Raw genomic sequence first — 24,167 nt, forward strand, 5'->3', positions numbered from 1 at the left:
ACATGATTCCCCTTTAGAAATCCATGCTGGATCTTCCTAATCAACCCACATTTTTCCATGTGACTACTAATTCTATCCCGAATAATTTCTAGAAGTTTCCCCACCACTGATTCAGAAAATTGGATTGATTGGAAAATGTCTGTTCAACTTATGCTATATTTATGCTCAAGTTGGGAGGGCAACATTTTCAATTCAAGACCCAAGCAATTTTGAAGATCACTTGTAGCCATAGGATTGGGACTGTATTGTCTGTTCCACAGGGTGGATCTTTCCCAAATTTGCACTAAGTGTGGTAGTGGGCGGGTAAAACAATGTTTTACCCGCCAGTTGTGATGATGTGTTTTCGTGCCGTATTGCCCCAAACCCACCTCACTACTTATGCACTCCCGGGAAACATGCCATTTCTTTGGCGGGTGGGCTCTTGTTCGCCCGCCATCACCTCGCTGCTGCATCACGCTGGGCGCCAAGTTTAAAGTCCAGCCGCAAGCACACATCTCAGTGCTTTCAGCTCACAACTGCTGCACGGAAACATGGCCCTGAAACTGAAGAAGACTGCAGCCCCTGGTTTAATGACGGGTCTCTCGAGCGACTGCTGGATGTCGTGGAGGCCCGCCGGGTTGTCCTGTACCCGTGCTCTGGCTGCAGGATGGGCAGCAATCCGGCTTGGGTGGTGGTGGCAGCGGTGGTCCGCGCCAATGCCATTCAGAAGAGGACAGCCACACATTGGCACAAGAGGATGAATGATCTCCTCTGTTCTGCTAGGGTAAGTCACTCCTTTCATCACTCTCAACTCACACACTGACAAACCCATCACACATCCACAGGGCCCTCACTCACTGCCAGTTCAAGGGACATCACCATTCACTCTCTCACACACACACCTTCATTGTCCTCAGCTCGTCCATGAAGCCACTCAACACCCACACAGGTCATACTTGGCATCTGGCCGGCAGGCATCCTGCTTACACTTTCTCCACCTCTATCCATGCTACACAAGCCTGGCACACAACAAGAGAGAGTGGTCACCGACCGGTGACAGAACGCCTGAAATCAAGCTCCTCATGGACTTTGAAAACAGAGCCATCCAGCTGGCCAGTAATGACTGGGACTGGTCCTGTGCTGATGGTGATGTTGGCGCTGCTCTACCAAGTGAGGATCCAGCAGTACAACATCCATCAGGCAACAATGCCGGTAGTGATGTGTTCTCTTTCACAGGCCGCTGCCATGCACTAATTATCTCTCCTTGCTTTCGCAGGCACGTCTACCAAACAGCTGACAGAGTCCATGACCCAGGGCCTCCAATCAAGCCTGAAGAAACCTCTGAAGAGTAATCTGGAGGCACCCTTCCTGAAGTCCCGTCACAGTGCTCACCCACATCCTCCACCAGCACAGAGATGCATACCTTGGTGGGACCTAGCTTTAGAGTAGCCTCGGGACCACAATCTGGTGAGCACATTGCACTGTCTGATCCACAGCAGGCGGCAGCAGGGACTTCCCTGGAGTCCAGCACTCGGAGGACTGCTGGAGGCCAGAACGTTGCTGAGTCCGAGTCAGATGACGAGCTTTTGGACTCGGTCATGTCACAGTTGCTGGAGCTGCAAAGGCAAGCTCATGAATATCAGGAAGGAATGTCTGCTGTACTCCTCAGATTGCAAGACACGATGGAGGAGTCCATCCACCATCACTCTGAGGTGATAGAGCTGGCATGCCAATGCAATGAGGTCAACACTGGTAGAATGGCAGCTGCCATGGAGGCCTTGGTCCAGGACTTCACTCCTGCACTGCTGCGCGGGCTCAATTCCATCGCTGATGCCATAGTTGGCCTCCAATAGTGTGTAAGCAAGAGGGTTGCTGGGCAGCTCGATCTCACTCCAGGTACCCCTGCTTCTCAAGGAGTCAGCCTGGAGCCTCTGGGCACCCATAGGGAGAGGAGGAGGATCCGCAGATACACACTCCAGGCCCACCCATCCAGGTGACTCTGAGAGTGTCTGGTCCATCCAACTCCCTTCTTCCTGTGACCTCAGCAGCTCCAGCTCCACAGGCCGAGCAGAACCCGGAAAGCAGGACGGGCCCCTCCGTGTCTCGTCCCTCCAGAGGACGCCCGCCAATGTCATCACAGACAGGGCGTCGCAGTCAGCAGGCTGCCTCCACCCTCGTTGTGGATGTCCTGGGAGCACCAAGACGTAGTGGCAGGGTTAGGACGGTTAAGGAGAATTAGTTGTACAGCCTGGGCACGGCTGTTAATCACTTGTACATACTGTTCTCTATTGTCAATAAGCCCCCAAGAATGTCTCCCTGCCTATGGCTCCTTGTTCTGATGAGCAGTGTTCTTGTCACTCATATGTGAAACCTTTCTACACAAGATAAAGAAAGGTGTCTCAGTCCAGGGCCCCTTCCTTCTGGCCAAAACCACACATTCGCTGGAGACATTACTGATACCTGCACCTTGGCGGGGCTTGTCATTGCTGCCAGAACATAGTGGGCAGGCACCACAGAGTTCTCTCATTCTCTCTGTGTGCACATTTAAGGTGGGGCTGGCCCCCATCTCTTCAGCATCTGTGACCACTGATGCTGTGCTCCAGCTCCTGAAGGGTTCAGGTGCTGAAGGCAGACAAAGCATCAGATTCTTCTAAAGTTTCCTGGCTGCATCTCTATGACAGGAGTCAGACATTCTCAGAGGCTGTGTGAAGATTTATGGAGTGTCCTCACTGCATTTTGTTATCATACTTCTGTAATTGAGCGACTATTAGGGCCTCCACCGTGTCTCCATGACAGGAGCATTCTCATAGAAGGTATGTGCACTGCCATAAGCCAGACTGGAGTCAAACATTCATTAATGTGCTGAGGAACTATGGGGTCGCCTCACTGCATGTTGTCTTCATCCTTCACAAATCTAGCAGCTATGAGGGCCTCATGAGTGCACCTGCCTCATCTAGGCAGTGCGAGGGCCTCATCCCTGTCATTGTCGCCTCCAAGAACCTCCTCAGCCTCATCCTCATTGGCGTCCTCTTCATTGGAGGAGATGTGCAGCTCCTTCTCAGCCAGCTTGTCTTTCCATTGGAGTGCCAGGTTTTAAAGGGCGCATTGGACGACGATGATACATGACACCCTCTGTGGACTATATTGCAGGGCACCACCAGATCGGTCCAGGCCCTAGAACCTCATCTTCAGCATCCTGATGGTTTGGCTCACCAAGTTGCAAGTTGCAGCATGAGCCTCATTATAGCGTCGCTCTGCTGCAGCCTGAGGCCACTGCACAGATGTCATCAGACACGGTCTCTGCGGGTAGCCCTTGTCCCTGAGGAGCCATCCCTGCAGCTTCTGTGGACCCTGGAAGACTCCAGGGATTTGTGACTAACTGAGGATGTAGACTTCGTGCACACCCCCTGGAAACTGTGCGCACACCTGCAGGATGCGTTTCTGGTGGTCACACACCAGCTGCACATTCAGTGAATGGAATCCCTTGCGGTTGACATAGTTCACCATGTGTTGCGACAGAGATCTGAGCACTACATGGGTGCAGTCAATCGCACCCTGTACCTGTGGGAAACTCAAGATCTGGGCAAATCCAATTGCTCTTGCATCCTGACAGATTAAATTGTTGTTCCCTTTGATATTTGATATTTTTGAGAATCTGTCCTGATGAGTGCAAGATGAAAAGCTTCAGCAGTATGTCTCTTTTTTCAGCAATACCCAAGTTACAAGTTTCAAGCCTTTTAAAAATATTCTACTGAGTTAGTATTGCCTAACTGATGTCTTTCACCTTCACTTCCTTGATGTTCCAGTGCACCATGTTTAATGACAGTACCTCATGACAAAAGGTTTGCCATGCCTTTGCTTTCTTTGGCAAGGGAGGAAAGGTGGAAGAGCCCTACAAAGTGTCAAAAGTCTAAAAAAAGAGAAAACTATGGGTTTTTCTGAAATTGATATGCTCAACTTTCTCCAAGGGCTAGGAACCCCCAATGTACAGAAACTTCACTCACCAAACCAGGCTGGTTAGATCACATGGAGTTAGGGGTAATATATTAGCTTGGATAGAGGATTGGCTAACCAACAGAAAGCAGAGAGTCGGGATAAATGGGTCTTTTTCTGGATGACAAGCTGTAACTAGTGGAGTGCCACAGGGTTCAGTCCATGGGTCCCAACTATTTACAATCTATATTAATGACGTGGATTCAGGAATAGAAGGTACTATAGCTAAATTTGCAGATGACACCAAAATAGGTGGGAAAGTAAGAAGCAATGAAAAAATAAGAAATTTACAAATGGATATGGACAGGTTAGGTGAATGGGCCAAAATTTGGCAGATGGAGTTTAACGTGGATAAGTGTGAGGTTATCCATTTTGGTCAGAAGAATAAAAAGGCAACTTATTATTTAAATGGAAAGAAACTTCAGAATGCTTCACTGCAGAGGGATCTGGGTGTCCTCGTGCATGAATCGCTGAAAGCTAGTATACAGGTACAACAGGTAATGAGGAAGGCAAATGGAATTTTGGCATTTATTGCAAAAGGAATGGAGTATAAAAATAGGGAAGTGTTGTTGCAACTGTACAAGGCATTGGTGAGACCGCACCTGGAGTACTGTGCACAGTTTTGGTCCCCTTACTTGAGGAAGGATGTAGTTGCACTGGAGGCGGTTCAGAGGAGGTTCGCTAGATTGATTCCAGAAATGTAGGGCTTGTCTTATGAGGAGAGATTGAGCAGTTTAGGTCTATACTCGCTAGAGTTTAGAAGGATGAGAGGAGATCTAATTGAGGTATATAAGATGCTAAAGGGGATAGACAAAGTAGACATGGAGTGGATGTTTCCCCTTGTGGGGCATTCTAGAATGAGAGGCCATAGTTTTAGGCTAAGAGGTGGTAGATTTAAATCAGAGATGAGGAGGAATTACTTTTCTCAAAGGGTCATGAATCTGTGGAATTCATTACCTCAGAGTGCAGTGGATGCCGGGAGGCTGAATAAATTTAAGAAGGAGATAGACAGATTTTTAACTAGTAATGGGTTGAAAGGTTATGGGAAGAGGGCGGGAAATTGGAGTTGAGGCCGAAATGAGATCAGCCATGATTGTAATGAATGGCGGGGCAGGCTCGAGGGGCTGAATTGCCTACTCCTGCTCCTAGTTCTTATGTTCTTATGTTCTTTCCCAAGGCAGTACCTGAACAGCAACATTAAAGAATCAAATAGGTTATAAAAAGAACATTTCATCATAGGTGCTAAACAAAATTATCATGTTCTAAACCCCGGGCTACATGTGAGTATCATCACGATGGGCCAGTCATTTAAATGAAAAATAATTGGGGTAGTTTTTCTGACCTTGGATCTGGCAAAGCCCATCGATTGAATATAAAGATCACAGGAAATGAGTGGCCTCTAAGTCCCCTTTACAATGCACTGGATTTCTGGGAGGTGGTGGGAATGCTGCTGGACCTGCACTTGAATTAGAATCTGTAGATTCCTGACAGCATCCTGAAGATTGCTGCTGGCATAATGTGGGCTGAAGATTTTCTCTAACATGATATTCAGCCTTCTGGCTGCAATATTGTTCTGAAGGAGATTACAGAAATAGAAAGGAGCATAGACAGGTGGAAGTAGTCGGTCTTGGTAATGGAGTGACAGAGGACCAGAACCTCATAGAATGGTCAAATAAGGTGCCAAGGTGGCGAAGGGTCAGATTCAGTCTCAGATAGTGGCCAGGGAGAGGGATGGAGTTGATGGCTAGAGAGCGGAGTTTGTGCTGGGGTCTGAAGTCCTAATAGACGTTATGATGTTTAGTGTGAAAAAACTGTTGGACATCCAGTGTGACCAATAATAAGTCACTGGAGGGGTTGAGAGAGGTGATGGTGCTGCAGCAATATTGTATTGAATGGAAGGCCAAAGGTTAGCCAAACTCCAATATTTTAGAACTTACGAAGTAAAGTATTCAAAGAAAATTTTGAAAATAATTTTTAACATCCCTTCAATTTGTCTCCTGGGTTACTTGCAATAGTGACCAGGAGATGAATCTTTAATTTCTGCAGCCTCCAGGACAATCAAGCACTACCTGTGGCTGTTAGAAATGCAATTGCAGGCCTGACAGACCTGAAATTGTGCCTGAATTTCCTCACTTTTATTACCAGCAGTAAATCCTGCCATGGAATAGGCCTGTGCCAGAACATGTTAATCAACCAAAGTAGGAAATACCAGTGATCCTGAGCCTGCTGGACAGACTGAAGTTAATTGTGTGGGAGAAGAGAAAGGAGAACAAGTTGGGAAAGAAAATGAGATTAACAGCCAAAAACAAAAATACCTGGAAAAACTCAGCAGGTCTGACAGCATCTGCGGAGAGGGATACAGTTGACGTTTGCCACTTGTATAATACTAATACAGCCACTTGTATTTTAATGTAGTATAGCATCTGAAGATGATTTACATGAGTGCTTTCAAACAAACTTTGACATCAAGCCACACAAGGAGTTGCTACAATAGATGACCAAAAGCTTGGTCAATGAAGTAAGTTGATTATCCTTATGGAAAGCGAGGTGGGGAAGAGAGATTTAAGGAGGCAAAAAGTTAAAATGAACCGTAGGTGAGCACTTTTATTTTCACAAAATACTCAAGCTGAAGAATGGCTGTGTGGAGCGGTTGCATTAAATTGGGGTGGCATTAGCTCCCAGGCGCCAGCTGAGCGAGGCTCCTTCTGCTCCCAGTCCTCCCCACCGCCAGGGGGCGCGTTACCACTTCTGCCGCCTCCCCCACCACCCCGCAGTCCTCCCACCGCTGGGGGGAGCGGTAACCCTTACTCCCAACTCCGAGTAAAGTCTGCTTCTGCACCACCGCCCCCTCCCTTCCAGTCCTCCCCACCGCTGGGGGGAGCGGTAATCCTCACTCCCAACTCCGAGTAAAGTCTGCGTCTGGTCCCCAGTCCTCCCCACCGCTGGGGGGTGCGGTAACTAGATTCCCAAACTCCGAGCAAACAGCGGCCGGGGGTGGGGGGCAATCAACAAGGAAAGGTGAAAGAGGAAAAAGAAATATAGCGGAGCGGAAACAGGAAGAGGGACAGAGTGAAAGATATATATATATATATAAAAATATAAACAAAAAAAAAAATAAAGACTAACATTTCCTCCTTTCGCTTTACACTTTTCTGCTCCGATTGAGAGGTGGCAGGGTCGCCGTTTCCAAGGTGACGGGGGCAGACGGGGAGGAAAATGTCGCTGTTCGGGAAGAAGAAGACGGCGGAAGGTGAGTGGCAGCAAATCCCTGACACCGGGCATCAGGCCGGGGCTGCACGGGCCGGGCTGGGGGAGCCCGCACGGTCAATGCTTTCTTTCATTGTTTTATTTATATATTTTAAAATAATAGAAGCGTGGGCGAGTCCCTAAGCAGTTTGGCCAGCAGTCTGGTCCCAATATAAATTCCCGTGAACCTAATCATATTTATTGGAAATGTGTTGATCAACAAACCTAAAGAAGAGTCCTAATCGGAACCGAAACACAGATGCTGCCAGACCTGCTGAGTTTTTCCAGTACTTTCTGTTTTTATATTGTATAAATGGTGTGAGGACCACCTTAGAGCCCTTGTTATTGCCGGGAGCGGTTTTCGTTTCCTAAGTTTGGAGACCTTGAGATGGAACTATATGCTGCTGGTTTTTGCAGACATAGAAGAACACGTCTGTTTTAAACATTTTTATGTCATTGCCCCCACTTTCCCACGACTGTCACAGTCCTTCTGCTGCTATGATCCTTGTGTTGGTCACTTTTGTTTTGCTCTAATGCCCCAACTTTCTGAATCCTAATCTCCACCAACAAAATCTAGTCCAAAGCGCCCCCACTGATATCCTGCCCTGTGATAAGTTCTGCTCAACCATCATCACCCTGTCTTCACTGATCAACTACATGTCTGCCGGTATATAAGTTCAACCATGGCCTGGGCATCCTGCTTGGTTGCTTTGACTTTAACCTTTTGTTTGTATTAACTCCCTTCACTCCACTGTTAATGGGAGAGCTCCTCGCTGACTTGGCCCCACTCTTGGAGTTCACCCCTGAAGTCCCTCCACATTTCTCTTTCAACAGCCCTCTCAAAAACCATCTTTTTGATCAAACTTTCACTTGTGCCTTTTGATCGCACCTGTCTGTTTTTTCTTTAAACTAGTGCTTTTATTGTAACCTTTTCAGTTGTGGAATCCAGGAACAACAAGACCATTCTTTTACAAAAACAAAAATACTTGGAAAAACTCAGCAGGCCTGACAGCATATGTGGAGAGGAACACAGTTAACGTTTCGAGTCCGTATGACTCTTCATCAGAACTAAGAAATATAGAAATGAGGTTGAATATAAGCTGGTTGAAGGGGGGTGGGACAGGTAGAGCTGGATAGAGGGCCAGTGATAGGTGGAGGCAAAGAAGGGATTGCCAAAAGTGTCACAGACAAAAGGACAAAGGGTGTTGATGGTGGTGATATTAGCTGAGGAATGTGCTAATGGTGACATTAAGGGTAGAAAACAGGACGAGCAAGTGACAGATAGCCCAGGTGGGGTGTGGGGAAGGGATCGAAATAGGCCAAAAGGTAGAGATAAAACAATGGATGGAAATACATTTAAAAATAATGGAAATAGGTGGGAAAAGAAAAATAAATATATATTTAAAAAAAAAAATTAATTATAAATTATTGGAAAAAGGGGATCAGAAAGGGGGTGGGGATGGAAGAGAGAGTTCATTATCTAAAGTTGTTGAACTCAATATTAAGTCTGGAAGGCTGTAAAGTGCCTAGTTGGAAGATGAGGTGCTGTTCCTCCAGTTTGCGTTGAGCTTCACTGGAACATTGCAGCAGGCCAAGGACGGACATGTGGGCATGAGAGCAGGGTGGTGTGTTGAAATGGCAAGCGACAGGGAGGTCTGGGTCATGCTTGCGGACAGACCGAAGGTGTTCTGCAAAGTGGTCACCCAGTCTGCGTTTGGTCTCTCCAATGTAGAGGAGACCGCATTGGGAGCAGCAAATGCAGTAGACTAAATTGAGGGAAGTGCAAGTGAAATGCTGCTTCACTTGAAAGGAGTGTTTGGGCCCTTGGACGGTGAGGAGGGGGGAGTAAAGGGACAGGGTCTGCGGTTGCATGGGAAGGTGCCGTGGGAGGGAGTTGAGTTGTAGGGGGTGATGGAGAAGTGGACCAGGGTGTCCCGGAGGGAACGATCCCATTCTTTTAGATTGATATTAATGGCTCCAGCAATAGATGAAGAAAATCATTTGAAAACTATTTGTAAATATTTCCATTCTGTATGATTACAATTCTATGGGAAAATATTTTTGGTCATAGAGTAACAGGTTTTAAATACTATCCTGTTTTCTCTAAAATGGTAGATTTTGATCTTGATTTCAAAGGAGCACTTTATACCACTGTTCCACAGAGTAGAAAAAAATATATAGATTTGACAAGAGATGACTCATTTGTTGGATGACTCTCTGGCACACTGATACACCCAGCCATGTGATGTGATTGAGACAGTTGTAAATGGTCATTGTCACAGATTTCAACATCCAGATCTGAAGCTTATACTTTGTGTTTGGGATGTGACTCTTTTAAATCACATCATGGATTTTAACAAGAAGGACATTCAAAAATCTTACCTTTGCTGGTGAGATATAAGAGCAATTTTGAGTTTTACTTATGAGTGAACAGAGTAAAACTATATCAGCCTTGCAGATTCTATTGTGATGCCATGGAATTTTCCAGAGAATGAATTGGTTATGACAGAATGGGGATGTGATTTATTGTTTAGCTCAAGTCCCCTGTCTATAACCTGTTTGCTGGTTGCTAAAATATTTATTTGGGTTTCTTCACTGGTTGAAAGAGGAAAACTACTTCAGCTTTGAAAATAATCAAGATTTGGGATTCCTATTATGAATAGAAAATGATATGTGTCTCTCATTTATAAACAATTATAAAATGTCAGGAACTCTTTATGCTGGTGGCTTGTGATAAATTATTACAGTAGATAATGGCACCATTCGTGATGCATGAATAGGGATAGATAGACCCACTAAATATGAATGATGGAGTGTGTGTGTTTGTGTGTGAGAGAGAGAAAACCATGTTTACAAATTAAAACGTTATTTCCATCTTTAATAGGAAAAAATAAGTGAGGTTTTTATTGCTCACGCAGGTGTGACAAGCATTTGAAACCTGTCTCCAAACCAAGCCCCTGAAAAATACAGTGGTTTCTGAGCCTGTTATTGGGCACATACATTCTCCACATAAAGGCTGCATGATATTCAACCTAAGTTTATAAAGATTAGGTGCAGGTTGGCACCTGTTAAGGATCCAAACTTCTGCAGAGACCATGCTGTAGTTTAATCAGTTAAAACTGTACACTTGCTAGCACAGTGCGCTTGCAAGTTTCCCATTAAATGCCTACAAATTCCATTGTTTAGGAGTTTGACTTGTACGGTTATCTGGTGCTGAGTGTGAGGAATCTCAGGCCTCTTAATGAGTCAGAATAGATAGTTCATCTCTAATATCATGGAGTACTGGTCACCTGCCTGGCTTCGGCATTAGTCAGTGAACCATAACGACTCAAATCTAACGTCCATCACCATGTGTATCTTCCTGGAACCAATTCCATCTTGAAGAACTGCTAGTTATCTTCTCTCTTCCTCCTCTCCCTGCAGGGAGGGCAGTTAATAATAGAGAGAGAGATTCACAGCTAACGATGATTTATTTGATTTTGTAATGTTTTTACAAAGGGCATTTTTCAGTACCAGGTTATATTTGTGTGTATTTCAAATATCTCTTTAATTATGAACTGTGGCTTGCAAGATCATGAACAATGATATCTAGTTATGACAGTTCATGACGTAATACAGGCCAATTGTTTTTCGTTCAGTGCAACATCGATAGTTCTGGCATGTTATTTCAAGCACTCTCAATTTCTCTCCAGACATAATAAAGGAACAGAATCGAGAGTTGAGGGGAACTCAACGATCTATAGCCAGAGATAGAGCGGGCTTAGAGAAACAAGAAAAACAGCTGGTAAGTTGGTCAGAAATCACCTTGATGGAAATTCCAGGCCAAGTATAGAGTCTTGGCTGCTTCATATCATCGGAGACTGTGTGAATAGCATAGGTCAATAAAAACCTAGGATTGTAAAATATTGTAGATTCTGGAAATCTGGAACAATAACGGAAACTGCTGGAAACATTCAGGTCAGGTAGTGATAATGTTTCAGATAATGATCCTTTATCAGAATTGAAAGACAATATTGATTAATAGTATTTAAAAAGGAATGGAATGAGGGAAGGAGAGGGAAGAACATTTACACCTAACAAAATGAATGAAATAACTTAGAAAATGCTCAGGTGGAAATGGTGAAATGGCAGAAGTGATATAAGTATGAAGCAAGAGAAGCTACAAGAGAATTAAAAAAAAAAGACTTATGAGACAGTATGTGTGAAGAGCTAAATGGATGAAGGATAGACACGTTGAAAGGGAAGTATGAAAAACTGGCAAAGTGGAGCAGACCCCAGGGGCCAGGAGCCTGGCACAAAAATAAAAAATGTTGCCATCATGTGTGCAGGCCACCTCATCAGCACAGTCCTCTGACTAAGGCATCCAACTTCAAGCACTAACCTGTTCCACTGAGTACATTATTCAGTTCAGCTCCATTGTCACATCTGCCATCCTTTGAATGAGATATTAAATCGAGGTCTCATTGGCATTCTGATTGTCCACAAGTATATGACAATTATTTGAAGAAACGTGTAAGTTCTTCCAGCACCCTGGATAACCTTTCTCTTTCAATGAATATCACCCAAAAAATATAAAATATCAATTCGTATTGTTGCATTTGTGGGATCTTGTGTGTAAAATGCCTGTCACGTTTGACTATTTAACAATAGTGCCTGCATTTCGATAATTAATCTGTTATACGCTACATGTCTTGAAATGTTTCTGAGATGAGACAATGTGTCCATAAATGCAAGTCTTTTGCTGTTGTTGCCCAATTCACTTCTGCGCATCCCAGTTGTAGGAACAGATGAGCCTGTTCCACGATTCCGTGAGACCACTTTACATCAACTCACAAATAATAATTTAATTAAATTTAATACTGAAATTTTATGAACTTTTGTATTTTGTGAATCACTTTTCATTGCCAATCCATAGATACTGGATGCAGTACCAAAATTCGAGTTCACTTTATTGCAGCAGGCAAAAATATTCAAAAATTCAGATTCAGAAGTCATGTCAGAAGGTATGCTGAGAAACTGCCCAATCCAGTTCCTCCCCTGCATTCTTTTACTACAACTTTAAAAATGCCAGCATTATTTGGAACTAGTTTTAGAAACGCATCCTATGTGATACTGAAAGATCTCTGGCACTTTTTAAATGTTAATTTGTACTACCTCTCTGCTTATCATTTACCATTAAATATAGGTGTGGAGTTATACATCTCTTGCAATGAACTCAGGATGTCCTAAAGTGCTTTGGAACCAGTGAAGTATTTTTAAAGTTGTAATGCAATGCAGCAACCAATTTGCTTACAGCAAGGTTCCAAACATGGCAATGTGATAATGATCAGATAATAAAGTGGTTCCATGGGTTTGTTTACATACACCCGAGAGGGAACAGGAAGCCTTGGTTTAACATCTTTTCTGAGATGGCTGTAACAGTGAAGCACTTCCTCAGTGCTGTACTGGAGTGTGGGCCTAGATCTTGTGATCAAATCTCTGGAGTACAGCTTGAACCCACAACCTCTGATTCAACATAAGTGTGCTGCCACTGAGCCACACTTGATACGTTTTAACAGGTGATTATAATGTCTTTTTCACATTTGCTTTTAACCCTATGACAACAACTTGCATTTATATAGCACCTTTAAACTCGTGAAATGCCCCAAACTACTTCTTAGGAACAATTATCAAACAAAATTTGACACAGGGCCAATAAAAGAAATGCTAGGACAGGCTTGGTCAAAAAGGTAGTTAGGGAGCATCTTAAAGAAGGGGAAAGAGGTGGAGAGGCAGAGAGGTTTTGGTAGGGAATTACAGAGCTTAGAGCTGAGGCAGCTAAAGGCATAGCTGCTAATGGTGAAGCAAAGAAAATCAGAAATGTGCAAGAGGACTGAATTGGAGAGGCACATGAGATCTCAACAGGTTCTAGGGCTAGATGAGGTTACAGAGATAGGGAGGAATGAGGCCATGGAGGGATTTGGTAAAAAAAAAAGAACATTTTTACAATTCCAGTGTTGCTGGAGGAGATAGCTCAGGTCAGCAAGCACAATGGCGATGGGTGAACGGGACTTAGCACAAGTTTGGATACGAGCAGCAAAGTTTTGAATGAAGTCAAGTCTATGGAAAATGCAAGATAGAAGGCGGCCAAGAGAGCACTGAAATAGTCGAGACGAGGCAATAAAGGCATGGATGAGGTTTTTGGCTGCAGCTGAGATGAGGCAAGGGCAGGGGCTGTTGCTATGGACGTGGAAGTAGGTGGTCTTAGCAATGCAGGAGATGTGGGGTTGGAAGCTCCAGGGTCAACTAGGACATCAAAGTTGTGAACAGCCTAATACAACCTCAAACAGTGACCAAAGAAAGGGATAGTATCATTTGGTAAGTAACAAAGGTTGCGGTGGTGTTTGAGGACAATGGCTTCATCTATTTGAGGAATTTCTGCATATCTAATACTGGATGTTGTACAAGCAGTGCAACAAATCAGGCAGTGGTAGGGTCAAGAGAGGTGGTGATGAAGTAGAGCAAGGATGGCATCAGCTACATGTAGAATCTGACATCATGGGTAGAATTTTCCCTCTTTCGGAGGGTGTTGTGCGGGGGCGGGCGCAGATTAAGGCCCGCCCAGTGTGATGTGCAGATGTGCACCTGGAAGCGCTGTGCGGGGGATGGTGGGAGGGTGTTGCCTGAGTCAGGAGTATGCTCTTTCATGCATGTGCGCGAAAGAGCACAAAAACCTAGAGGTGCCTCAGGAAGATAAGTTTTAAAGGGTTACTAAAGTGGAGAAGTAATTTTTATGACATGTCCCCTCATGTGAAACTGCCACATGAGCTGGGACATGTGCATTAATTTTAATAAAAATTTGTGTGAAAATTTAAAATCGGTCATGAAACCTCATCCTGCCTGTGGATGAGGTTCCATGAAAAATGTGAAGGCCGCCTGGGCTCCTCGCCTGCCCGCCAACCTTCAGGTTGGATGGGCAGCTCAGGTAATTGCTTAATTGCCTTTTTAAATGGCCTTAATAGGCCTTTGACAGATCGGAGGGCGCGCAGCCGACTCTGGTGCATGCCTGCTGAACTGAAGATCTGAATGACACACTGTGACATTGGGACGCACGCCTGATGTCACCCCGCGTTATTTTATGCCTCGATGAGCGGGCCCCGGCCCCGCTCGCCAAGTCGAAGATTCACACCCATGTTTTCAAATGATGTCATCAAGAGGCAGCATGGAGATGAGAAATAGGAGAGGGCTACGGATGGATATTGGGGGACACCAGAAGTCATGGTATAAGCGAGGGAAGAGATGTCATTGCAGATGATCCCCTGGCTATGACTGGATAGATAAGAACGGAACCAGGCAAGTGCAGTCCCAGCCAATTGGGCAGTGAAAAAGAGGTATTTGGGTAGGGTGGTGTGGTCAACTGTGCCAAAGGCTGCAGAAGGCTAAGGTGGGATAGTTTATCACGGTCATAGTCACATAGAATGCAATTTGTGACTTTGAGTTGTTTCATTGTTGTGGTGGGGGTGGAAACCTGATTGGAGGTAATCAAGCATGGAGTTATGGGAAGACGGACGCAGGCTTCTGAGGCCACAGCAGGTTACAGACTTTTTGTGGAGGAAAGCGAAGTTGGAAATGTACTGGTAGTTTGCAAAGACAGAACAAGAGAGGTGATGATGGCAGCTTTAAAGGTACTGGCCAGGCTAAGTACTAGTTAGGTACCTTGTTGATGTTTCTATTTTTATGAGCTGATGAAGGGTCTATACCCAAACCATGAACCTGTCTTTGCTTGTTACAGGTTTTGACATACCTGCTGTGTATTTCTAGCATTTTCTATTTTTATTTTCGATTTCCTGAATTAGAAGGTTTTTTTCACCTTGTATATGATATTTATTTGTACTTAACCAGGAAATGGAAATTAAGAAAATGGCCAAGGCTGGCAATAAAGATGCTTGCAAGGTTCTTGCAAAACAACTTGTGCAGTTGCGGAAACAGAAGACCCGTACATATGCTGTGAGTTCGAAGGTCACTTCTATGTCTACTCAGGCTAAATTAATGAACTCTCAGATGAAGATGGCTGGTGCCATGGCTACCACAACAAAGGTACATATTAAAAAATGTTTTTGATGCATTAATGATTAATTTGTCAATACATATCCTAGGGAAGATGTAGTGTATAATTGAAGTAAATGTAATCTAGTAACTCTGTGTTTAAAAACAGTTAGATTTTAATGAGCAGGATTAGTTACAACTTTGTTGATTATGGGAGAAAGCTGCACTTCAGTACCATTGAGTTATGCAACTTTATCCTGTTAGTAGTGATATTTATGTTAACCTACTTGTAATGAGGTTCCTTTTCCTCACTTTACAATTTGTGGATTTATTAGTCATGGATATTTGAGGCTAATTATACTCTTTTGGTCTCCCTGTAAACTGCCCAGACCAAATGGATGTGAAGGCATGAATACGATTTTTGCATTATTTTGCCTTGCAGCAAGTGAAGGTTGGAGGAAATGCAGATTTTAAAGCAAATTTCATAATGCCACATACAGGCTATACTGTATAGTAGGGTTTAGAAATTCTAGCCAATGCATATATTTTATTAACAGATGCAAAATATTAGGGGTCAAGATTGAGGTAAACTTGAAACTAAATTACCCTCAGGCCCTCAGCTCAAGACTAATAGCTCCCTAAATTTTCCTTTCGGACTGAGAATTCTAAAATTTAGCTCCTGTCAAAATCTGGTTCAAAGCCTGGAAATATAAGCAGCCCTCTATTGCAAAATATTTATTAGGCAATTTAGCAATAAATTTAATCAGAAAACCTTTTAAAATTGGTTGAGAATTATGATCAACTATAATTGACAAGGTCAAACAACTGTTTATATTTTTATTTGTAGTGTTAGTGACTTACAGAATTAAATTGAAACTGGCTCTGTGATATTAATATAAAATACTAATTTAAAGTTTTTACAAGTGACTTCAAGGCATTTAATTACAGTCCATCTAGTTGAATAAATAATGCAGATTTTAAAGAAATTGGGAAAGATGTGCAAAATTGTCAATTTTTCACTGATTTCTAAAGGGAAGAAATGTAAAATTAAGTGAGAGTGTCTTTGTATTTCTTTATCCTCATTATAAGTTCACAAAATTCTTGGCTGTCAAGGGCTGTTGCAATTATCTCATCCCAATCATCCCTTGTAGAAATAAAATTTGCTGCAGAGTAGCAATAAATTTATTTCAAGTCAACAGTTGAATATTCTGCTCATGGAAATTCTTCCCTGCGCGCATGAAAGAGATAAATTCACTTCAATTTCATTTGCCTCAAGAAATAACTCGGTGTTAGCAATGTCTCTTTAGTGTGTTCAATATGTTACCAGATGTTAGAAGACCCTCTGGAAAAGCACAGTTTGTTTATTTGTTTGTGTGTGTGTTGGAAAAACTTATTAAATGAAGTTGATATTGCAGAAAATTAGGTCAGACAGAATAAAAGCGCAATATGTGACTTCACTTCACCTTTTCAGGTTATCATTTTTTAATGAATTCAGATAGTTTATATGAATTAAAATGTGAATCAAATTTAGGGAATGTCCTTGTAATTTCTATGGAATATCATTCCTGTAGGAGCTACTGACTGGAAAATGTGTTTGCAGTCAAATTACAGAGTAAATGACTTAATGTAATCTGTTACAAAACAAAAACAAAAATACCTGAAAAAACTCAGCAGGTCTGACAGCATTTGCGGAGATGGATACAGCCTTCCGGACTGAATATTGAGTTCAACAACTTTAGATCATGAACTCTCTCCTCCATCCCCACCCCCTTTCTGATCCCCCTTTTTCCAATAATTTATATATATTTTTCTTTTCCCACCTATTTCCATTATTTTTAAATGTATTTCCATCCATTGTTTTATCTCTACCTTTTAGCCTATTTCGATCCCTTCCCCCTCACTCCACCCCCACTAGGGCTATCTGTACCTTGTTCGTCCTGCTTTCTACCCTTAATCTCACCATCAGCACATTTCTTAGATAGTATCACCACTGTCAACACCACTTTGTCCTTTTGTCTACGACATCTTTTGGCAGTCTGCACCTATCACTGGCCCTCTATCCAGCTCTACTTGTCCCACCCCCCTTAAACCAGCTTATATTTCACCTCTTTTCTATTTTTCCTTAGTTCTGTTGAAGAGTCATACGGACTCGAAACATTAACTGTATTCCTCTCCGCAGATACTGTCAGACCTGCTGAGTTTTTCCAGGTATTTTTGTTTTGGATTTCCAGCATCTGCAGTTTTTTGCTTTTATCTTAATGTAATCTGTCTCCTGGAGACCAGGACTCTTGCTCTAAATGTGGTATTGTGTAGAATTGAGTTTACCCTTAGGAAATATCAACAAATGATTGATTATTTTATTCATCAGGAGTACAGATATTAGTACTTTGGTTTCTAGAATTTCCCTATAGAGTTTTATCATGCAAATTCAATGTTATTTAGGAAGACAGCTTCCATCCCAATAGGCAAATGTTATTATTTTCATATTAATCTCTTGGTTTCCTTTTGCTATGTAATTTTGAAAATTTAGTTTGCTGGCACAAAGGAAGGTTCTGAATGAACTGCTATACATTGATGAAAAAGGGGTATAAACTGTGCTGTCAGGTTTATGTGGTTTTTGGATTTTCCCTTGGATTTGCAGGTTTCCCCTGAGGCAAGTTGGAGTGCCTTGAGCAAATACAAGCACTTAAATGAGGAAGGGGTGACATGCAGGCACCTTCCAACTTATTTTCCTCCCTGTATATCAAGTGGATGTCCTTGTTCAATATTTATTTTCCTATTAAGTAAATTAATTGCACACTACCAGAGTGATATGCTATTGCATCAACATTGTTTAAGTGACATTTTGGTTGCCTGAGCAATATTTTGGAAAATAGAAATTAACTTTTAGGTAATGTATTTTTTTGTTGCTTAGGGCCCAATATAAATAGTCTCTAATCAAAGATTATAGATGATGCAGAAGGATTGAATTATTATTTAAAATTGCTAACTCTTCTCCCACAGTTTTTATTAAATAACATACTGCTGAAATAATTTGTTTGAGAGGGAATAAAAACATGCTTTATATTTCAGACAATGCAAACTATGAACAAGAAAATGGACCCACAGAAGACCTTACAAACTATGCAGAATTTCCAGAAAGAAAACATGAAAATGGAAATGACAGAAGAAATGAGTAAGTGTACCATTTCAATGGATAAAATATGCTGAATCATTTATGCAAAAGATACTCAAATATGAGCTTCAAGATTTTCTATGCTATACAAAGCGTAGCTTGGTGAAGATAAAGGATTTTAAACTGAAGGAAAACATTGTACATTCATTGGGATATATGTAGTTTCCCAATGTCCCATCTTCCCTCCAAAAATACATGCTCCTGATGGAGGAGTCATTATAAAACATTCTGTACCTTTTTCATGTTCTCGGAGCACAATTTAGATGCTGAATCTCAATATAGTAAACTTATTTAGCCCAGGCTGGTGGATTCCTTATTGCCTTCCTCCTCCTTTATGATTCTGTGCCTGCTTTTACTTAAATCTTGATATAAATGTTGCATATATATATATATATATATATATGTATTTATATATAAAGGTGCAGTGTCTCAAAACTGGCAACCTCAGGACCAAGGGCATGCCGGATTTCAGATCTTGCCAGACTTTGGGTCTGCTTCAAGCCAGGTCGGGTGGGGTCAAGGGTGGCTCAGAGTGCAGGAATAGACAGGTGCACAAGTGGCAAAGGGGATAACTAGTCAGATGTAACACCGCGCCAATGCAGCTCCTTGCCGAATTGTCCAGGTAAATTTTTTTTACTCCATTAAAATTGATGCATGGCATTTTCTAAAACTGTCCAGTTTTCAGACAACTCTGGTTTTTGGACAGCTGGATTTGAGACACTGTACTGTAATTAGTCTGATTTGAAATCCTGGTGATGCCTTAGTTCAACAAATAGACAAGATATAGTCTCTGATGAAACTGCATTTTAAAGTTGGAAAGGGTCCTGCTTTCAGCAGATTTTGTAATGATGATTGGATTTCATGTTTAATAATGTTAGACGATCTCCAGTGGCATTTCTTACTGACCAAAAAGGTCTTAATTGAATAACTGCCTCTCTGCTTGTCCATCCACTTGCCTATCCACAAAACAAAGTTGAAGATCAAAGTCTCCAATCTTTTCAGAAATGATTAAATTTCTTTCTGGAAATGGGGCACTGAGGCGGACACCAACTTTTTGCCTGCATGCAAAGAAGTGGAGTGAGCACAGAAATGGGTTGGGAGAAAGTTGTGGGTGGAGGTTAGGGGAATCAGGCGGTCAGAGTTTTGGAATTGGAAGAATTAAAGAGTTTGGTGGGCAGGTTCTCAAGAACTGAGGGGTCAGCTCCTGGGAATTAGGTTTGGTTGGATCCGGAATAGGAGGGCATAGTGCTACTGAATGCTAGTTGAGCTGGGTGCAGGAATTGATCCCATGAATCACGATGCATTAATGGCTAGTGTAACTGAACTACATCTATGGGATATGGTGAATAATTGTGGGCTGTACAAATAATGGTATTATTTAAAGTTTAAATATATGAATAGATCATTAAAGACAATGCATCAAAATTTTATCTCAAGTAAACTTGGATTCACCAAGATTATAAATCTGATCATAGCATTGAAAAAAATAAACAATGCTAAAAATGTTAATGGGACTTAAATAGTTATCCAGTGTTTACCTTTACCTGCCTTCAGGGTCGAGTGCAATTGATGAAGCACGTTGCATTCTGAGCAGAGTTGGATAGAAGCTGGCTGTTGCATTCAGGACAAGGTTGGGTTGGGAAGAGAGCTGGATGACTCGTGATTGGCTAGGCCAGGCCAAGCAGGGATCAGATTGACTGGAGAGTTGCCAGTAGCACCAGCTGCTGCCCTCAGCTGGGCTAGATGGGGAGCTGGCTGCTGTACTGAAGTATTGAAAAGGCTGTAGCCAAACCTGGAATAGTCAATGTGGGTCTCATTAGGAGGGAGGAATTGGAGCTTGGTGTGCCAGATGCTAAGGAAAAAATAGTATTGGAGTACTTGGATGAGCCTGAGAGGTGGGAGATAGAGCAGTATGCTGTTTAATTCTGTTCATAGACTCATTCCATATACTTCTTTCTGCTAATGCATCTTATGCTACTTCAGAAAAGCTTCTGGACTTTGGATTAGAGAATCAAAAAAATAGTGTGAAATACTAGCTCTGCACATTTAAATGATGCTGTGGTTGAAAGTGGCAGCTCAGCAATGTTATATAAAACAATGTAGTTAACTTGTACAGCAAAACAGTGGCATTTGTTATATAAATCATCACTCAATGAATCTTCCTAACCAGAATGATGTATAAAAAGTTTGTTTCCTCTTTACTCCTTACCCTCAGATGAATGCTGAGATCTCACTGTATTATGAAACACCAGGGAAGAAATAGTTGTGTCTCAAAAGATAGCTAAATAAGTACCTTTAGGGTTCAGGACAGCAATTTAGTGTTAAGTTAGAAAATCAGCCATGATCTTATTGAATGACACTGCATGTTCAAATGGCCCACTATTGAACTTATTTCTTACATTCTTGTAGCTTGCAATTTGAAATGTAATGTTCTTCTTTTATTTGACAAGAGTCTAAAAGAAATAAATGTATGGTTTCTTCCAGTGAATGACACATTAGATGACATTTTTGACGAGTCTGGAGATGAAGAAGAAAGTCAAGATATTGTGAACCAGGTGTTAGATGAAATAGGAATTGAGATTTCTGGAAAGGTATTTATCCATTTGATTTTTAGAGATTTCATATCCATTTGAGGATTGCAGATATTGTCATTGACCCAAAAAAATTGAATATTTTATTTGTTTAAACTAAATCCAAAAAGAGAAAATAATCCCGCTGTTTGAGATGTAATTGTATTTTTTTCCTTCATGGATGCATACCAGAGGAAAGCTCTAGTGCAAAGCAACTTGAGGTTTCAACAATTGGATTCTAAAGTCTGGTTCTAACTGATAAATCCAAATATGATACCATCGAACAGAAAGTTTGCAATCAATATCTATCTCAGTACAATAAAATCACATTATTAAAGGGAAATAGGCAAAGAAATGAGCAGATTTCTTATCTTTACTTGCATTTCTATAATGGGGCAACATAAACTCTTTTGGTTCATCAGTCAGATTTCATGTAAATTACAAAAAGTACTGAAAATATATTTTTAAAAAACAAGAAACTGCAATTAAAATGCTCTCCTTTTCATAAGGAATGAATCAATGAAAGAAAATAAGCTTTTTTTGCACCTAAGGTAATTTGCCACTTAGAACACCAGAGATAGTTCTAAATATAGTTCATACTAATCACTTTTTACTTGAAACCCCAATACGGTTGTAAATCATTGCAGCTTGTAATTCCTAGAAAAGATTAAACTTCCACTATTAAAACTGGTTTCAGTTTCATGAAAATCTCTCTTTTAATTGAATAGGGATTCTAAACTTGGGCATAGATTTAAAATAATTGGTAGAAGGATTAGTGAAGTTGAGGAGAATATTTTTCACCCAGGTGGTGGTGGTAGTCTAAAATTTTAAAACAATCCACAGCCTGTCAATTTCCCCTTTCAATCTCAGAATTTATCTAGTTAAAAAGACTCCAGGTGTTCCTTCATGGTAAATACAATACTGTATTCCTTACATTTATTAAAAGTAATTAGGGGAATAACCAAGTCCAGTACCTACAGAACCCTTCAGTCTGAATAAACTCCAGTTTTTGTTATATGGATATTGTGCATTTTTATAGAGTAATACTGCTGAACTGTCAGTTCTAAATGGAAGCTGATCTATAAAGCATTGGTTCTAAGAATACAGGTTAAGAGGAAAGGGTGCACAGGTGGATAACTGGAATTTTGCCTACAATGAACTATCAGCTCTAGCAATCATTTGGCCTACATCCATGCCATTCACTCAGTCTAAATGCTACTGTAATCTAATTCAAAAGAGCAAGGAATAGAGGGAAAAGTGAACATTTGTCCCTTTTAGAAGAAATAGTGCAATATCTTCCTACACAATGGATGGAATTTAATGCACCCTGCCCCATCCCCTAAAGGTTGCTTTATAGACTGGGGATGAGGGGAGGATGGTGGTGGGGGTTGCTGTGTGATCAGTTGGGAAGGTGCGGGGTGGAGTTCCCACCGCCTTCCCCTTCCCTCTGATTTGGCCCAGGGCAGGCAGGCTTGAGGATGACACTGGGGGTCCCTTCTTGCCGGACACTTCATGCCTGATGGAGCCACCCATTAGCGGGAGTGGAGGGCTCTCGAGTGACGCCCCCTTCTGACCTTCAAATCGACTCCTCTCATCCCTTTCCTGGGGGCCTCCCTATCTGGTCCCAGTGAACCCGCTCTAATCTTTATTACCTATCCTTTGACTAGGCTGCACTGCAGTACTGGCAGCGCCCATCGCTCCCGCTAAAGGGCTTAATTCTGTTGAGCCTCTTGAAAATAGCCATGGCGGGGTTACCACCAGTGTTTCAACTGGTGGATGGGCCCTGCTGCCATGACCATTAAATTCCACCATGTGCAGCCAAAATGAACCAACCCAGATTTTACAGTTTATGATAGAGCATTATAAACACTCTGTACTAGTGAGGAAAGCCAAGCTTTGTCTGTTATTATATCTTCTAATATTAGAGATAAAATTTGAAATAAAGTGAAGAGTGTTAATAATGTACAGGACTTGTCAGCTTCTGAAATATTAAAAGGACAGGGTAATGTTTTAGGAGAACTGGGGGAGTTCTGGTGAAGGCTCGGTACCCAAAATGTTTCCTATTTTACTGTCAGATTCTGATGGTCTGCCAATGAATTTACAGCATTTTTATTTTTTATTGTTCTATTTGTATTTGGTTTTAAATGGCAGAGTGCCCACCTTTTATGTGAGTGAAACTTGTTGTTACCCCCACAGATGGCTAACGCTCCATCAACAGCCAAAGGTCTACCTACAGCATCGACGTCTAAATCTCATATCTCAGATGAAGAAATTGAACGGCAGCTGAGAGCTTTGGGTGTGGATTAATTGATCAGGCTGTTACTGGGGGAGGAGGAAATCTCTTTCTGTTCATATGTGAATAATGCCTTTTACTTTAACTAACTTGGATTTACTTTAACGGCAACATTGGATAAATAGTGAGAGCATCATGGACATTCTTATGTAACTTTAACAAAAGTGTTCATTTCCAAGGCCAGACTTTAAAGCCAGGTTCTGCCTTCTTCAGTTCCATATTGCTGCTTTAAAACTAATTTCTCAAGGATTTTTGGGGTGGACAAAAACAATATGTATGATTGGTAATGTTTCTAAGGCTGACAAATCTATATCAAAGCATGGTACATGTGTTTAATTTGTTTGGCTCCACTTCTTGTGTAACAAACCATTTGTAATGGTTGCCCACTAAAATGAAAAAGAAAATGTTTGTTGCCAATTACATTTTTTAAATATTCTGATAAACTATATTAATTACATCTCAATAGGCAAAGCTATAGGTAGCAGTTTAATATTTTCAGTGCTTTCAAATAAACTGTGAAACAATTGAGTGACAGTTTATTGAGTTTCAGGTTTCATTGAGATCTAATTTACTAGACTTATTATTTTTGAATTGATGTTCAGTTGTTGCATCAGCACAACACAGCAGTGTTACTTGGGAGTTGGATTCTGATCTGTTTCGTGTGTAGTGAAGCCTGGTGGCGCGAGACTATCTTTAGTGGGTAGTCTGTAACTCTCTAGCTTTGGGCTTCATGCTGGATGTAGAATAATAACAGCCTGGAGCAAACCCACATGACAAAAATTTTCAGTAGTCCATTTCATGTCCTCACCACCTTGTAAACCTAGGTTAATTTGCTTTAACCAGAGAGTGCACACTGTTGCCTGCTCTCTCCTAGCATTTAAAATTA

The 24,167-nt window shown here is 41.8% G+C and overlaps 1 protein-coding gene across 1 annotated transcript; it reads left to right on the top strand.

The window, feature by feature from the left end:
* Positions 1 to 6,958: 6,958 nt before the first annotated feature.
* LOC144691734 (charged multivesicular body protein 2b) lies at positions 6,959 to 23,818 on the top strand. The gene is made up of 6 exons (XM_078560142.1): positions 6,959 to 7,222; positions 10,911 to 11,002; positions 15,100 to 15,294; positions 18,316 to 18,418; positions 20,903 to 21,009; positions 23,185 to 23,818. Exons 1-6 carry the CDS (start codon positions 7,189 to 7,191, stop codon positions 23,293 to 23,295), a joined length of 642 nt encoding a protein of 213 aa, XP_078416268.1. The 5' UTR covers positions 6,959 to 7,188; the 3' UTR covers positions 23,296 to 23,818.
* The last annotated feature ends 349 nt before the right edge of the window (positions 23,819 to 24,167 follow it).

The sequence above is a fragment of the Cetorhinus maximus genome, chromosome 16 (assembly GCF_964194155.1).
Source record: "Cetorhinus maximus chromosome 16, sCetMax3.hap1.1, whole genome shotgun sequence".
NCBI lineage: Eukaryota > Metazoa > Chordata > Chondrichthyes > Lamniformes > Cetorhinidae > Cetorhinus > Cetorhinus maximus.

What these genes read in the sequence shown, in the direction of transcription:
- LOC144691734 (XM_078560142.1), top strand. Translation starts at nt 7,189, where the DNA reads ATGTCGCTGTTCGGGAAGAAGAAGACGGCGGAAG. An exon ending in GGAAATGACAGAAGAAATGA is followed by an intron (nt 18,419 to 20,902) that starts GTAAGTGTACCA and finishes GGTTTCTTCCAG; the next exon opens with TGAATGACACATTAGATGAC. An exon ending in GAATTGAGATTTCTGGAAAG is followed by an intron (nt 21,010 to 23,184) that starts GTATTTATCCAT and finishes TTACCCCCACAG; the next exon opens with ATGGCTAACGCTCCATCAAC.